The following is an 18,045-nucleotide window of genomic DNA, read 5'->3' on the forward strand; positions in this document are numbered from 1 at the left end:
GACAAGCGACGAAGTTTGCGAAGGGGGGAATGTTACGGCAGAAACCGCAGTGGCAGCTCTAAATATCACTGCGCCTAACAGCACAGACGTTGACAGCACAGACATTAACAGCGCCGAGCAAAGGGTTAATCGTTAGTATGGTCCCCCGATCCGCAGTCGTCGGCCATTCGTCGTGGATTCGTCGCACGAAATTCATAAGCTAAATGATAGTTTTAGTTTGGGCTTAACCCAAGTTAATAATTTTTTAATAGGTTATGTTACGGCAGAAACTGCAGTGTCAGCTCTAAATATCACTGCGCCTAACAGCACAGACATTAACAGGGCAGACGTTAACAGCACAGACATTAACAGCAAGGGGGTTAACCCGAGCAAAGGGTTAATCAGGGCGAACGGCAGCTATAGGCAAGAAAGAGGAAGAACGAAAAGAAAGGCAGCGGAAAAAGTTTACTGAAGCGGTACAAGTTTTTTAGCTCTAGCTCCTCATAGTTTAATACCCTGCCCCGATATTTGTAAACCACATCTGAATAAAACCAACTTGAAGAACAAACCACGGGAGGCATATTGAACGCGGGAGGCTTATCAAAAGTACGGCCCCATTTGGAGGCGTTGCCCGGCGGGGCAATAGGTTAAATAAGACTTCATTTTTGGTAGTTCGGATATCGATTGTCGTGTTACGTGTTGCGAGCTGTCTATTGCAGAAGGTGACATACATCATATGCCGTTGATATTTTCAGCTAATTTCCATTGCTATTCGCCCTGGGCGGAAGCACATTCTGAATATTTCTTTTCTGATATAAGCGTGAATGCTATTCGGAATAATATGTCAAGCGTTAACTGGGCTTCTGTTCTCTCGCCTCCTAGTGCTGACACTTCTTATAGTGTCCAGAAAAGTTTATTGCTTCTATAAGCTACCGTAGTATACGAAGGGTCTTTTGAGATATAAGAATCTACGTAAGAAGTATTTGAAACGATTTGGTAAGACCCGTGACCATGTTGATTGGGCGAGGTATGTGCAGCATAAGCATGAGTTTGCTTTTTTAAACAAACTTTTATATAATCAGTATATTGCCGAGTTTGAAAGGGTATTTAAAATCAATCCAAGGTCGTTTTGGCGTTTCATAAATTCCAAAAGGTCGACGAGCTCTCTTCCTTCAGCTATGAACCTTGGTAACTTGAACTGAAATATGGATAGTGGCAGAGCAAACCTTTTTGCTTAATTTTTTATGTCAAATTTAGAGCCATACGCAGCTTGGCAGATCAATCATATTTTCGAAATGCATTCGCATGTTGATGTTGTGTACACTAACTTTGCTAAGGCAAAGTGACAAAGTCTCCCACTGTGCCTTAATAGCCAAGCTGCATCGGTTAGCGATTCATTCCTGCCTGCTCAGTTGGTTTAGATCATATCTTGAGCGGCGAGAGTTTGTAATATTGGTATATGGGAAGCTTTCGTTCGCACCCATTCTTGCTTACTTTCGGCATTCCACAGGGAAGTGCACTTGGCCTAATACTGTTCTCAATATTTGTCAACGAAATATGTCGCTTTCTCTAAAGCTATGCTATGGCTTTGTTAAACGCAATTCATCATATTTCAGGGAAGCTCGTTCGTTCTCTTTCGTAGTGACCAGACGTGTTTTTGTTTTTTAATCCGCTTCTTTTCCTTTTATTTTGCAATTATAGCCGGTTTTTTTCAAAACAAACCTATAGTAAAATCCGTATTTAAACTAAAATAAAAAATCTGTTTTTTAACGTAAGTGCATTGTTTGTGCTATTGTTTCCATAAAAACTTAGTTTTGATATTAATTCTATGTGTTGGTTAATCGTGTGTTTGTGTGTTGCTTTCTGTAAGTACGCTCACGCTGAATTTAACCCGCTCTTATCCCGTAGCCTTTGCTTTAGTTAACACTATCTCCCCATTATCCGAACCCAAACAACTGTTCTTTCTCTCTCGCTCTTTAAACTTTCTGAGCAATAGCGCTCTCTGTGTAGTAGCTCTCGTTATAACCGCTCTCCTCCCTACTCTCTTTTTTAAAAATTTCGCTTTGAGCGTTTGTCTGGCAGATTGGTCTGATACCAATTTTTTAAAAATTATTATTGAACATTTTTAAATGGATAAATTAAATAATTAAAAAGGAATTCCCTGCGGTCTGCGCCAAAAAAACTCGCAAGAAGTAGATCACCCACAATCACCCGAAGTTCCCCTGGTGGCTCTTGGACAGCGTAGTGCACGCAAAATGCGCTAGATTTTCTCGCCTCGTGATTGATGCTATAGCCAAATGTAATGGGTTGCATTACAGTTGCGTGGCATGCCGGGCGGTGGAGAAAGGTATGGTAACTTTTATGAGGCAGACGACGAGTGGCTTTAAGGAGCTGACCGTTGGGTTTAAAAACCAATACGAATGGCTCATATCCATGGAGGCTCAGTTTAGCGGAGTTTTGCAGATTCGGTAGCCGAATTCATCGCCTCGGAGAACGAGCAGCCAATAACGCCTATATCGTCCGTCTCCGTGGTGACTGCAAGCTAACTAGCTGTCCCGTCTATTCCGATCCCATTCCGGACCTCCGGATATTGCCACCACAGGTACTAGGTCTGCGGTGCCTAAACCACTGGTGGGGATCCCACCAAAACGACAAGTTTTTGTCTCACGGCTGGCCCCTGACCTCACATCTAATGATGTAACTGATTTTATTCAAAGAAAAATAAAAGCCGTGGGTTTAAAGGTTGAGAAGTCTAATTTCTCTTATGCCAGGGAGATAGCTTCATTCAAAATAAGTGTCTCCCCAACTGATTTTAACACCATTTTCTCTGCCAAATTTTGGCCAGAGCATTTGGTGGTGAAGGAGTTCAAGGCTAAGAAGAAGAATAGGCCCCCCATAAGCCTCTTACAAATCATCCCAATCATCCCCCAGCCATCCTCATCTTTCTCATCTTCCCGTCCTGCTTCCACCCTTCCAAGAAACTAACTTTTCTTTTAGTAACCTATCAGAATGTTAGAGGCTTACGTAGTAAGCTCAGCATTCTTTTCCGGGATAGTGTTGCATTTGCTTCCCACGTTATTGTGTTTACTGAAACCTGGTTAAAGCCGGACATTCTTAGTTCCAAGGTTTTGACAGGTCGGTACACATCTTTTAGAAAGGACCGTTCGTCTCGACGTATAGGAGGGGTTCTGATTGCAGTGGACTCAAACTTCATGTCGGAACACTTCACAGTCCAGATTCAACAAGAACTGGATTTCCTGTGTGTAAAACTGACTCTTACCGCTTTCGCTATATTCATTACTTGCTCACATATTCCACCTTCTTCAGATATCTCAATTAACGAGCAGCATCTGCTTGATTGCTTGATCTGTGCTTTGTATCGGATCCGACCATAGTGTTGTTAATCCGAGCCCTTCCGCCTTTCTTGTCTCGCTTTCTTGTCCGATTAGATCTGGAAAACCAAAGAGTTATCCAGCCTCAAAAACTTAAAATCAAGACTTTATAAAAAATTTCAAGAAGTTGGTTCGCCTACTTCTCGCTCTCGCTATGTAATAGCTCGGTCAAACTTTTCAGTTCTTAATGCACAATGCTAAAAGAACTACCTATCTCCATGCAGGATACGTTTTTCTCAGGACCCTAAACAGTTTTACTGCTTCGTAAACAGTAAGCGTAGAACGTCCGCACACCCATCCTCGCTATCATTTTGTAATACGTCGGCAAATAATGATCAGGCAATTGCCGATCTTTTTGCCCAATTTTTCCAAACGACCTATTCTGAGGGAAGCTACTCTGGTCATCCGTACTCATACGGTTTACCGAGGTCGAACGGCATTTTCAGTCCCTTGTTAAATGAATGTTCTTTGCTTCATGATCTTCGACTAGTTAAGCAGGTGTTTTCACCGGGTCCAGACGGGGTTCCAAGCTGTATACTCAGGTGCTGTGCAGACGCTCTGTATGGACCCTTGCTTAAACTGTTCACTCTGTCCATTGATTCTTCATGCTTCCCCACGATCTGGAAGGAATCGTTTATAATTCCTTTTCATACGAAAGGTAGCAAGTCTGACGCGAAGAATAAAATAAGTATTTATAATATATCCGCTATTCCCAAAATGTTTGGGAAGATTTGAATTCCGCACCTGCAAAGTCTCTGCAAATCACTTATTTCAGCTCATCACGTTTTTATAAGGCGGAGATCAACAACCAAAAATTGATTAGAGTTTACCACCTTCATTATCAAAGGATTTCAAGGTAATCTACAGACGAATTTTATTTGAGGAAACTGTGGGCAGTTTCTTAGCACACGTTAAAAAATATTTGCCTAAATGCAATCGTATGATGTAAAGGTTTAAAGTTAATCATTCAAGGTGGCTTTCGCAGGCGATTGTTATAACCTTGGATGAAGAGCTTACAGACCCATCTCCCTCTAAAATCGGTAGACCAACACTAAGTTATAGCCAGGCTGGAATGCGTTTAAAACATAAATTAGCAAGTGATCTTGCATCCGACACATATTTTTCAAAGCAGCAATTAATTCATGCTGCTTCTGTTTCTGCGAAAAAGGTTAAAAGGATGATTTGTTTAACGAGTTAAATGTAAGTTAAGACAGCGAGCACGACAGGAGGCCAACAATTTTCGGTGATTATTCCCCTTACCCCTGAAAAAGCATTGGCGTCTTTGTTCCAAAATGGACTTACCAAACAGCATATCAATAAAGCTCGTGGCTGCAACATTTTCCCCCCATATTCAGCACATCAAGTAGTCAAAACGATTTGCAGACCAACTCAAACAGAATTCTGTGAAAATTTTCTCAGGTTTCGATGCAAAAAAATACAGTCGAAAGAATCTTGGTCCTGCAAAAAGAGGTTATATCTCAAATGAGAAATAGTAAGCTACGGATTCGATGGTCAAAGCTTATATAAGCAGAAGTTTCGATCAGAAGAACCTGCTTCCCTGGATCTATTCCTTTTTGTCTCAAATTAATATCTCAAATGAGGAATAGTAAGCTACGGATTCGATGGTCAAAGCTTATATAAGCAGAAGTTTCGATCAGAAGAACCTGCTTCCCTGGATCTATTCCTTTTTGTCAGCACTATGATACCTTTAAAATTAGTAGATGCAAACCAACGAATTATTTGGAACATGTTTAAATGAAAGGCAACATAAATTAAAGAAAAAACCCTTGTCGCCAGACGTAATAAATTCTTTAAAGTGCCCACCTCCCCAGAACAATGACACAATCACGTCAGATACAGAAAATAAAACAATAAACATATCTGTTAATAAAATTGTGAATTAATACATCGAAATTTTTATATATGTAGGAAAGGCAGTAACGAGAGTAACATCAACACAGAGAGAATAGAGAGAATCGAATAGAAACGAGGATCGAGTAATCGGTGGTAGTAGAGTTTGAGCTATGAGAGAGAGAGGGTGTGTTCTCGGTGCGCGGCATAAGTGAAAGCGAAAGAAGAAAGATTATAAAACCATCTGTCGGCAACCATTATTGCCAGAAAGTAACCTACAAATCAAATACAACCGGGAGGATTATACGCGCATACGTATAAGTCTCCCCACATAAATTTTCTTGGATGTGGGAGGAGGTGTAGAAGGAGTGATTTGATTGAAAAATACAAAAAAAACACAATTCTATATTAATATTTAATCTTTTTGTGAAAAATTTGAATGCTCTAGCTTTAAAATTGGACTTTATGCACAAATTTCAGACTTTTTGCCCGTAGTGCACTGTGAAGCTTTCCTTTTAAGAAACGACAACGGTACCTGGGTTAAATCTGACTTGATTCACTCCAACCGATGTAGCACCTCAAGATCACACTCGAGCAGTCTCCTGGTACTTAGAAGCGCCCCTACAGATGTCGATACCAATCAAGTCAGTTCCTCCCGCTGAAGTCCAAGCGGAAATAAAAGCTCTTGTAAAAAATAAAGCTCCTGGGCACGACTTAATAGATCGCAAAACTGCTTCCACGCAAGGGAATTATGATTCTAGTTGCATTTTACAATGCCATCCATCGCCACTTCCCCACCCAATGGAAGTGTGCTTTGATTGTGATGATACTAAAGCCAGGTAAACCAGTATCAGCCATAGAGTCATACAGACCAATAAGCTTACTGCCAGTTTTCTCTAAGATATTTGCAAGAATATTTTTGAGCAGAATGGTGGCGGAAAGTTGCGTCAAGGAAGCTATTCCACAGCACCAATTCGGTTTTAAAAGACAGCACGGGACCCCGGAACAAGTTCACAGAGTGGCTCAACACATCCTCAACGCTTATGAAACCAAAAAATATTGTTCAGGGGTGTTTCTCGATGTGAAACAAGCCTTTGACAAAGTCTGGCACAAAGGAATTTTATATAAATTAAATATTCTACTACCCGCCCCACAGTATTCAGTCAGAAAATCATTTCTGAGAGAAAGAACGTTTATTGTGACAATCAAGGACGCTATTTCAGACATAACGAGGTGGAACGTTGTGAGTTGCTGCGGACACCGCAACTCTACAGTTATACCCGATACTAAGTCAGTATGGCTCTCTCCGGCAGACGCCGCTAATATTGAACGACACGACAAAGAGTGCGTGCGAGAGAGAAAGAAAATCAGTCTGAGCGTGACGTCGGGGGCTGCGTAGCCACTGCAAATTGATTTGTTCCTTTTGGCTAAAAAAAATGATCCGATCTGATCCAGATTCAGCAATCTGATAGATATTATCATTATCTATGATTCTGCGTTTTTAGTTTTCTCGGATGTGCAATATTGTGGATGCAACAGATTTTCGTTCTTTGTGGGGGCGGAAGGGGGTGTGGCGAAATTCTGAGATATACGTTTTATAGTGAGATCTAACAGAAGTGCGGATACCAAATTTGGTTACTCTAGCCTTAATAGTCTCTGAGATTTGTGGATGCCCCAGATTTTCGTCCTTTGCGTGGGCGGAAGGGGGTGTGGCGAAATTTGGACACGAAACGGTCAAGGTCCGATATCACAGGAGTGTGGATACCAAATTTGGGGTCTGGCTCTTATAGGTTCTGAGATCCTTGAACTCATATTTTACAATTGGCAAAACCGACCATGAAACCTGTGTGTTAGAGAGAGACAGAGCGAGAAAGAATGAAATTGTTTTCTTGATTCTGGCTATAATAATTATACGATCTGGTTCAGATTTTGCACTCTAGAAGATATAGTCATCTTCTACGATTCTGCGTTTTTAGTTTTATACTATCTTCAAAAATGTAGATGCCACAGATTTTCGTCCTTTGTGGGGGCGGAAGTGGGCGTGGCGAAGTTTTGAAATATTTTTGTAGCAGTGACATATCACAGAAGTCTGGATCCAAAACATCGTTGCTCTAGCTCTTATAGTCTTTGAGCACTAGGCGCTGAAGGGGACGGACGGACGGACGGACGGACGGACGGACGGACGGACGGACAGACAGACGGACGGACAGACAGGGCTCAATCGACTCGGCTATTGATGCTGATCAAGAATATATATACTTTATGGGGTCGGAAACGAGTCCTTCTGGACGTTACACACATCCACTTTTACCACAAATCTAATATACCCCAATACTCATTTTGAGTATCGGGTATAAAAACGAGGGGGAACGTTGTGAGTTGCTGCGGCGACCGCAAGTCTCCATTTATACCCAATACATAGTCAGTATGGCTCTCCTCCGGCAGACGGCGCTAATATTAAACGACACGACAAAGAGTGCGTGCGAGAGAGACAGAAAATCAGTCTGAGCGTGTCGTCGGGCGCTGTGTAGCCACAGCAAATTGATTTGTTCCTTTTGGCTATAAAAATTAATCGATAATCCAGATTCAGCAATCTAATAGATATGGTCATTCTCTATGATTGTGCGTTTTAGTTTTCTCGTATCTTCAATATTGTGAATGCCACAGATTTTCGTTCTTTGTGGGGGCGGAAGGATCTGGGGCGAAATTTTGAAATATACGTTTTATAGTGAAATCTAACAGGAGTGTGGATACCAAATTTGGTTACTCTAGCCTTATTAGTCTCTGAGATTTGTGGATGCCCAAGATTTTCGTCCTTTGCGGGGGCGGAAGGGGGTGTGTCGAAATTTTGAAGCTAACTCGTCAAGGTCCTATATCACAGGAGTGTGGTCAAAAATTTGGTTGCTCTAGCCTTTATAGTCTCTGAGATCTAGGCGCTAATGTTTTGCGCTAAGCAAAGCCGGCTATGATACGTGTGTGTTAGAGAGAGAAAAAAAAAAAAAAATTTTGTTCTTCATTCTTGCTATAATAATGATATGATCCAATTCAGGCTCTGCAGTCTAGAAGATATGGTGATTCTCTACGACTCTGCATTTTTGGCTTTATCGTGTCTTTAAAATTGTGGATGCCACCGATTTTCGTCTTTTTTGGGGGCGGAAGTGGGCGGGGCGAACTTATGAAATAAACTTGTAACAGCGACATATCACAGAAGTCTGGATACAAAATTTTGTTGCTCTAGCTTTTATAGTCTTTGAGCACTAGGCGTTCATAGGGACGGACGGACGGACGGACAGCCAGACATGGCTGAATCGACTCGGCTATTGATGCTGATCAAGAATATATACACTTTATGGGGTCGGAAACGATTCCTTCTGGACGTTACAAACATCCACTTTTACCACAAATCTAATATACCCCTATACTAATTTTGAGTATCGGGTATAATTATTAGAGCTGGAGTTTCACAAGGCAGCGTTCTTGGGCCATTTCTGTGCACTATATTCACATGCGACATGCCGTTACCACACGTCAACCCAGGTAACTTCCTGGTCGCCACTTACGTTGATGATACTGCCATTCTCCCAACATCCACCTGCTACGGAGCCGTTGCTGAACAACTCCAAATTTACCTCGAATCCGTGGAAAAATGGTCAACAAAATGGAACATCACAATTAACGAAACAAAATCAGTTAACGTAAACTTGACTTTAAGAAGCCAGCACCCACCAGACCTTACCTTAAACGGAAATGTTTTTCCGCGCAAGAGCAGTCACTGCTACCTCATTCTCCACTTCGTTAAAATCCTGATATGGGGACCACACATCAGAACTACAGTCATCAAATGCCAAAAAAAAACTTAACGAGGGGGAACGTTGTGAGTTGCTGCGGACACCGCAACTCTACGGTTATACCCGATACTAAGTCAGTATGGCTCTCCTCCGGCAGACGGCGCTAATATTAAACGACACGACAAGGAGTGCGTGCGAGAGAGACAGAAAATCAGTCTGAGCGTGTCGTCGGGCGCTGTGTAGCCACAGCAAATTGATTTGTTCCTTTTGGCTATAAAAATTAATCGATAATCCAGATTCAGCAAACTAATAGATATGGTCATTCTCTATGATTCTGCGTTTTTAGTTTTCTCGAATGTGCAATATTGTGGATGCAACAGATTTTCGTCCTTTGTGTGGGCGGAAGGGGGTGGGGCGAAATTTTGAGATACACGTTTTATAGTAAGATCTAACAGAAGTGCGGATACCAAATTTGGTTACTCTAGCCTTAATAGTCTCTGAGATTTTTGAATATCCCCAGATTTTCGTCCTTTGCGGGGGCGGAAGGGGGTGTGGCGAAATTTTGAAACAAACTCGTCTCGGTCCGATATATTAGGAGTGTGGATACCAAATTTGGTTGCTCTAGCTTTTATAGTCTCTGAGATCTAGGCGCTAATGTTTTACTCTAAGCAAAGCCGGCTATGCTACGTGTGTGTTAGAGAGAGACAGGGCGAGAAAAAATGAAATTGTTTTCTTGATGCTGGCTATAATAATAATACGATCCAATTCAGATTCCGCAGTCTTAAAGATATGGTCATTCTCTACAATTCTACGTTTTTGGTTTTCTCATATCTTTAAAATTGTGAATGCCACAGATTTTCGTCCTTTGTGGGGGCGGAAGTGGGCGGGGCGAAGTTTTTAAATATTTTTGTAGCAGTGACATATCACAGAAGTCTGGATCCAAAACATCGTTGCTCTAGCTCTTATAGTCTTTGAGCACTAGGCGCTGAAGGGGACGGACAGACGGACAGACAGACAGACAGACAGACAGGGCCCAATCGACTCGGCTATTGATGCTGATCAAGAATATATATACTTTATGGGGTCGGAAACGATTCCTTCTGGACGTTACACACATCCACTTTTACCACAAATCTAATATACCCCAATACTCATTTTGAGTATCGGGTATAAAAAGTTGCACTGGCTCATCAACTCAAAAAGTAAGCTTCCCCTACGCAGTAAAGTCTTGCTGTACAAGGCAATGATAATCCCTATATTGACATACGCCTGGAAACGTTCAGCGTTCAGCGTTCCACAATGCTGGAAAGAGATCTCCTCATCCCAAAAGTTGGCAATTAAATTAACCATCATAGCAAACAATACAACGATAGGCTCATTAACCATCCAAACGAAGCAGCTAGAGATGTACATATACATATAAACCTAACCATTAAACTATTAAAATCTGTAGTAAGCCAATGCAAATATCATTAATATTAGATAATAGTTTAAGTAAAGCTGATTTCTAATAAAAAATAATTTAAAAAAAGCCTTGGAATTCATCTTTGTGCTGAACTAAACTTTGGACGGTGATACTTTCGTCAACATGTGAATGTGGGAGTTAATTGCTTTTTGCACAGACGGTACATACTTAGACCATTTTGACGGCTCTTCTGCTGAAAACTTTGATATGATCGAAAGGATTAAGCGGTTGACCCTTTCGACTTGACCATTACCTCTTGCAACACCAGTAGTTGACCAGACATGCTAATGAGGAACTCAGTAAATGTATTGGCCATGAATACAACGCCTCTGTCGCTTATCACGCGCCTCGGGAATCCAAATACGTTGGACCACTCGCTGAGCTTCTTGATTACCTCTTCGCAGCCTGTAGACTTCGTTGGAACCAGCCAGACAAACTTTAAAAAGCCATCAACCACCACTGCCAAAATAAACTTGTACTGTTTCGACGTCGCATCCATCGGACCCAAGTGATCGATATGCACCGTATACATGCACCGTACATCGCGGTTGTCGATGCAAAGCATGCATGCTGTGAATTATACAACTTATGCAACTAGCTCTAACATTATTTTCCTTTCCCTCTAAGTGGGGGGATGTAAAACTGCTGCTGAATATTATGCATCGTTTTTCGTGTTGCAAAGTGACCAGTATTGTGTGCAGTCCCAATCAAATCAAATGAAAAGTACTTCTCGGTTACCAGAAAGGATTTCAACTGCTGGATCGACCGTTCTTCCTCTGGTCCTCTAAGAGGAGTTTCGATCACATTGTAAACCATGCTATACTCATCTTCCGACATTTTCTGCTGTTCCAGGCCTAGAAAAGAGATCGCATCGGCCATAAGCGTGAACTTCTTTATAAATTCGTAGTCCAATAGTCCATCACATTCCACTGCATTGTTTGGAATCACCAGGAAATTGTGTTTGGTTCGCAGCTGATCTACTTCTATGTCGGCACGAAAAAATCCAATCGGCTTCGTGTTCTGGTTTCTTAGGCCCCGCAAATTTTTTTTAGATCTCACTGTTACAAGTATATTTTGAAATTTCGCCCCACCTCTTTCCGCCCCCGCAATGGACGAAAATCTGTGGCATCCACAATTTTGAAGATACGAGAAAATTAAAAATGTTTAATCAAAGAGAATGACCATATGTATCAGATTGCCGAATCTGGATCAGGTCACATCATTATTAAAACCAAAAGGAACAAATCAATTTGCAGTGGCTACGCAGCGCCCAACGAAACCTTCTGACTGATTTGCTGTCTCTCTCGCACGCACTCTTTGTCATTCAATGCTAGCGCCGTCTGGCGAAGGAGAGCCATACTGACTAAGTATCGGGTATAAATTTAGGGTTGCGGTCGCAGCAGAAACTCACAACGTTCCCCATCGATTGTTGACTAGTACTATTAATTAAATTTGAGCAGCCATATTTTGAATGATCCTCGAACTTTATCGGGACTTAAACTTCGGCGCATCAAAGTTCGAAGTTTTGCATTATTTATTTATACCAAATTCTCAAATAGCAAAGCAGAATTATTTAAATTTATTAATTTAATGGATAATATATTTTTAGGTGGTCGAGATAAACTCTGAATTGCTTCAAAGTATGATGTCTTCATTGTTAAACAATGTTCTGGCCGAGGATTGTCGAAATCAGTGGTCCATGTCACGCCCATTGCTGGTACTCATATTACTATACGAGGATTTTTATCGGTAAGAATATTCTTATTTTTTCAGAGTTGTTTACAGTGCTTTCGCACTTGTTTTTTTTAAACAGCTTATCCAATCGAATTCAAATTCTCAGTGATAAAAAACCTCGGCTTCAATATCTCCATAAATATATTTGCTCATTTTTTAAAAATTGTATATATCTGTCCATAACCATAATTTCAAACATTATTATAATTATATTTTGATATAATAATGAGTTATAGCATTTTATAGCTAGAATAGGCGATTCAATGCTGAGATCGAAACCCATAAAACGATCAAAATAAGACGTTTTATTGTTTCCAAACTTAAATTAAGACCGCATTCTTCCTTGATTTTTCTGCAGAACGGTAGGAGTTATAATGATTAGTCGCGTGATGTTTTCGCGTGTTAATATCTTCCTTTAATACTTTTACCATATTTTGCTTCATTTAAAATAAAATCAGCAACTTCTCTTTTGGAGTCGACTGATTTATCTGATTTTTTGCGCCAATTCAGTATAGAACTCATGTAGCCCCTTTATTTTACCATTTTCAAATTTGTCCAATTGCTTCTCGCAACGTATTATACACGAAAACAGCGGTAAATACTTTGAATTCAAATTGGAAACGAGGGGGAACGTTGTGAGTTGCTGCAGCGACCGAAACTACATTTAAACCCGATACTTAGTCAGTATGGCTAACTTTTTATCAGAAAAACAGCTATTTCTAATTTGAAGAAAACGAAAAAAATTAAAATCCTAAAAATGTTCAAACAAAATTAAAAAAAAACAGCGTAAATAATGTTAACAATTTTGTATTAAGTGGTATTTAATAGAATTTTCATTAGCTCATCCAGCTCTGTGGGGCTAGCTTCTGATTCGTATTCCTACGAATTGGTCGTAAAAATTATGCGTAGGTATTACTGCACCGTCAAGTGGCCCGTGTGACACCAGCAGAAGGCTGCTACACGAGCATGCAGGAAAGATAGCTGTTAGACTAATATTCGAGGAAAATTAGCACTAAAGTTTCTAAGAGAACTAGGCATGCATTCAAAATAAAAATACCACTACAATTACTAATTACTAATTACTAGAAAGGTGTATGAGGATTAGTAATTTAATAAGAGGAAGAGAATTAGTCGTAGATATAATATGGTAGAGGGAATTATAATCCGAGCATAAGACCCTAAACGGTTTATGCAAGGAATAATTCGATCTACAAAGTGGAAGGAACAACGATAAAAAATTTCTAGTAGGTCTAATAGGAATCGTGAAGTTTATGCGGCTCAACAGATCAGGGCTGTCTATGTCACCTCTGATCAAGTTGTGCATAAAAATCACACCAAGCATTTTTCTACGGTTAACTAAGAATGGGACGTTAACTAATAGCAGTCTACTAGAGTAAGAGAGATCTAGGCGCTAATGTTTTGCGCTAAGCAAAGCCGGCTATGATACGTGTGTGTTAGAGAAAGACAGGGCGAGAAAAAATTAAATTTTTTTCTTCATTCTTGCTATAATAATGATACGATCCAATTCAGGCTCTGCAGTCTAGAAGATATGGTGATTCTCTACGACTCTGCATTTTTGGCTTTATCGTGTCTTTAAAATTGCGGATGCCACCGATTTTCGTCTTTTTTTGGGGCGGAAGTGGGTGATTAATTATAAAGTAGTTTGTGAAAAAAGAATAACAAAACTATAAATAGAACCAAAACAATGATGACTCATTTTGGACACTGTCAAGAAACTCTATACACACTTCGTTTTTGAGCTCTGTTTTCATCTCGTTATTAGAAAAAAAAGAGACTTTACCGTAAACTATGCTTTTGGCGTTGCTCAGTGCTGCTCTATTTTTGCATTGCCTTTGATTTGGTTGCGAAATTTCGACCGGTGCACATCGACAGACTAATTTTCTGTAATTTTTAAAATGCCTGGCAAAAAACCAAGCTTTGACATTGTCCAATTGATTTACTATAATCACCAGTTGGGAAAATCTGGTGTGGACATGGTAGACATGTTTTCCGTATCAAGGAAAACCATTTACAATGTCCCAGGTCGCGGGAAAATCGAAGGGAGACTAGAAACAAAAAGACGAGGTGGCCGTAAAAAGAAGATTGACAAACGGGCAGATCGCCTAATCATGCGAAAATTTACTCGAAATTCTCAAATATCGGTCGGGACTCTGGCCAAGGAGAACTTGACTTGGTTGTTTCACACGAAACAGTACGCCAGGCCATTCTACGTCATAAGTACTCTTCCAGAGTTGCACGAAAAAAACCGCTGCTTTCGTCGGTCAATGTGGAAAAGCGCTTCACTTTTGCTGTTAACATGATCAGTAAGCCGGCAGTGTATTGGGATGACGTCATATTTTGCGACGAAACAAAAATTATGCTTTATTACAATGATGGTAAACCCAGAGTATGGCGCAAGCCATAACCGAAACATCATTCCGACTGTAAAGTTTGGAAAAATGTTGGTTATGATTTGGGGGTGTATCTCTAGCCGAGGAGTGGGAAATATTGCATTTATAGAGAACACGATGGATGCCAAACAGTACCTCCAAATTTTAAAAACAAATCTAAAAAGAAGTGCGGAAAAATTTGGGCTCCTTACGGACAATAAAGCCAAATTCAAGTTTTATCAGGACAATGATCCCACAAATAAGGAGTCCAATGTGAGAACTTGACTACTTTATAACTGTGAAAAGGTTATCGATACATATATGTACACTTTATGGGGTCGGAAACGCTTCCTTCTGGACGTTACTCACATCCATTTTCCCCACAAATCTAATATACCCCTATACTCATTTTGAGTATCGGGTATAAAAACCAAACCTGGGGAACAAAGCGCCAAATCTATCAGAAAAGGTCGGTTTGGTTCACAGCTGAAATGTGTTTTTCATAGTGTTACACAACGTCCCGTCTGTGCCTCAGGGCCAAAAGCAACGTGACTGACGATGCTGCAGTACGTTCAACGTCAGAGGGTATCGCTGACAATCGTGGAATTTGAGTTTTGAGGCAGAGAAAATCTCAAAATAAAGTAACGTGTGCTGTTTAGTACCACATTTTCAACAAGATCGAGATCGACATACACTTTGTAAGGAAGCGATCTCGGCTGGGGTACATATCTCAATCTACTCCAGGGTCGAAATTACAGCAATATTTATAATTTACCGGGACTCCGAATTTCGGACCGACGATGGGGACGGGGAGGCAGTCCGGCAGACGGGAGCGATCGAGGTGAAGGAGAACCGTACGGGGCGTGTTAGCCAGTTTCGCCGAGAACGCTTAGGCAATCGCCGGATAGCGCTTTCAGGATCCTATCAGACTCAGAATTACTACGAAGGACTTTGCTATGCGGAGATACCGACAAGTATCACCGAGAGTGCCTAGGCTATCGCCGGATAGCGCTCTCGGGACCCTACCGGACTAAGAATTACTACGAAGCGGAACTTTGCTATGCGGAGATACCGACAAGTATCGCCGAGAGTACCTAGGCTATCGCCGGACAGTACTTACGGGACCCTGTCGGCCTAAGAATTACTACGAAGCGGAAGGGGGCCGAAAGGTATCGCCGAGAGTACCTAGGCTATCGCCGGACAGTACTTACGGGACCCTGTCGGTCTACTGGGATCATACGGGGCGCCAACAGGTGTCACCGAGAGCGCCTAGGCAATCGCCGGACAGCGGCCTCGGGATCCTGCTGGGCTACAAACTACGGGAGGGGGATCACGCGGGAGCGCCAACAGGTATCCCTAAAGGAACCTAGACAGTCACCGGATAGCGGCCCTGGGATCCTGTTGGGTAACGAACTACTGGAGGGAATCATACGGAGGGGGACGCCAACAGGTGTCGCCGAGAACGCCTAGGCTATCGCCTGACAGCGGCCTCGGGATCCTGCTGAGCTACAAACTACGGGAGGGGATTATGCGGAAGTGCCGACAGGGGTCACCGAGAGCGCTTAGGCAATCGACGGACAGCGGCCTCGGGATCCTGCTGGGCTACGAACTACTGGAGGGAGTCACGCGGGGTACCGACGGAGGCGACGGAAGGCGAAGGCCCGGACATCCAGTTTCCCTAGTGTATAGTATGTTGGTGGCCAGGCTATGTTTTCGTTATATCCATTACATTTTCACTTTATTCTCTCATTTCCCTACTTAACGCACCGCTCAGCAGCCCGTATACACGACTAGAGACTCGCTTACCCCTGAATTCCCACGCTTGTATTTGTCGAAAGCTTCTTCTCCTCTTTTCTCGTACCACTGATCACGTTGGCGTGGATCTCGTACGCCACGTGTTTTAACTTTTCGCAAACCACTCGAACTTTCCGCGGGTACATCTGGTTCGTACGGCCTTCTCCAATCGACTCCCCCATATCTCCACGTTTTCCCAGCTCAGAACCGGCGTTTTGCTGGCTCTGCCGATCCAGCGTCAGCGTGGGCGGCCAGCGTCGTCATTCTCGCTGCGGCAGAAGGCTGGCGCCGTTGTTTCCAGTCTCCTTCGGCGTCTGTGCTGCGCCGGTGACTTTCGTCTCTCTTTTCCGCTGCTGGCGCGTCGTTGCTTGGTTTTGGTTTTCGGCGTTTCTCTTCTGCCGTTGCTGCTGTTGGCTTACCGTTTCGGCGCTTCTCCTCTGCCGCCGCTGCGTCGATGCTGTTGGCTTACCGTTTTCAGCGCTTCTCCTCTGCCGTTGCTGCGTCGGTGCGGTCGGCTCGCTGTTCTCGGCGTTTCTCTTCTGCCGTTGCTGCGTCGGTGCCGTCGGATTTCGGTTCTCGGTGTTTTCCTCGTCTCTCTTTTGCCGCTGCTGCGTTGTTGTTGTTGGGTTTTTGGTTCTCGGTGTTTTCCTCATCTCTCTTTGGCCGCTGCTGCGTTGTTGTTGTTGGTTTACCGACCCTGAAAAACCAGTGGCGTCTGCCGTGATCAGGCAGTGTATCACAATGCATTCAACAACCTGCTCACTTTTCCCTACACTTTTTAGAGCTCTCAGATTGGCAATGACGCGCAGCGTGTTAACTGAACCGAACGCGAACATGCAGGAAAAATAGTTGTTAGATTAAAATTCGAGTAAAATTATAAATAAACTTACTAAGAGTACTAAGCATGCATTAAAAATATAAATACAAATACAATTACAAATTACAAGAAAGGTATTTGAGTCTTAGTAATTTAATAAGAGAAGAGCAAATTATAAGCATAAGAGCATAAGACCCTAAACGGTTAGAAATCCATCTCAAGAGGTTGGGCGGAAACCCTAAAGATCAAGATTTTGTTCTAGAAGGGAGTGGTTTACAGAGTCGACTGCTTTACTGAAATTAGTGTAAGTAACATCCATCTGAAAGTTTGCTTGAAAGCCTTTAATGATAAAAAGGGGGAACGTTGTGAGTTGCTGCTGCGACCGCAACTCTACATTTATACCCGATACTTAGTCAGTATGGCTCTCCTCCGGCAGACGGCGCTGACATTGAACGACACAATAAAGAGTGCGTGCGAGAGAGACAGAAAATCAGTTTGAACGTGTCGTCGTGCGCTGCGTAGCCACTGCATATTGATTTGTTCCTTTTGGCTATAAAAATGATTCGATCTGATTCAGATTCGGCAAACTGGTAGAGATGGTTTTCTCTATGATTGTGCGTCTTTAATTTTCTCGTATTTTCAATATTGTTGTTGCCACAGATTTTCGTCCTTTGTGGGGGCGGAAGGGGGTGTGGCGAAATTTTGAAATATACGCGTAATAGTGAGATCTAACAGGAGCGTGGATGCCAAATTTGGTTGCTCTAGCCTTAATAGTCACCGAGATTTGTAGATGTCACAGATTTTCGTACTTTGCGGGGGCGGAAAGGGGTGGTGC

General features: G+C 42.1%; 1 protein-coding gene across 2 annotated transcripts in view; it reads left to right on the forward strand.

Annotated features, from left to right (window-relative positions):
* LOC117186181 (ran-binding protein 16) overlaps positions 1-18,045 on the forward strand; it is a 423,463-nt gene that overhangs the window by 245,477 nt on the left and 159,941 nt on the right. For both annotated transcript variants that reach the window (XM_033386441.1, XM_033386442.1), the window contains exon 14: positions 12,085-12,224. In XM_033386441.1, the coding sequence (XP_033242332.1) occupies positions 12,085-12,224 (140 nt within the window). The remainder of the gene's footprint in view (positions 1-12,084; positions 12,225-18,045) is intronic.

The sequence above is a fragment of the Drosophila miranda genome, chromosome XR (assembly GCF_003369915.1).
Source record: "Drosophila miranda strain MSH22 chromosome XR, D.miranda_PacBio2.1, whole genome shotgun sequence".
NCBI classification, from domain to species: domain Eukaryota; kingdom Metazoa; phylum Arthropoda; class Insecta; order Diptera; family Drosophilidae; genus Drosophila; species Drosophila miranda.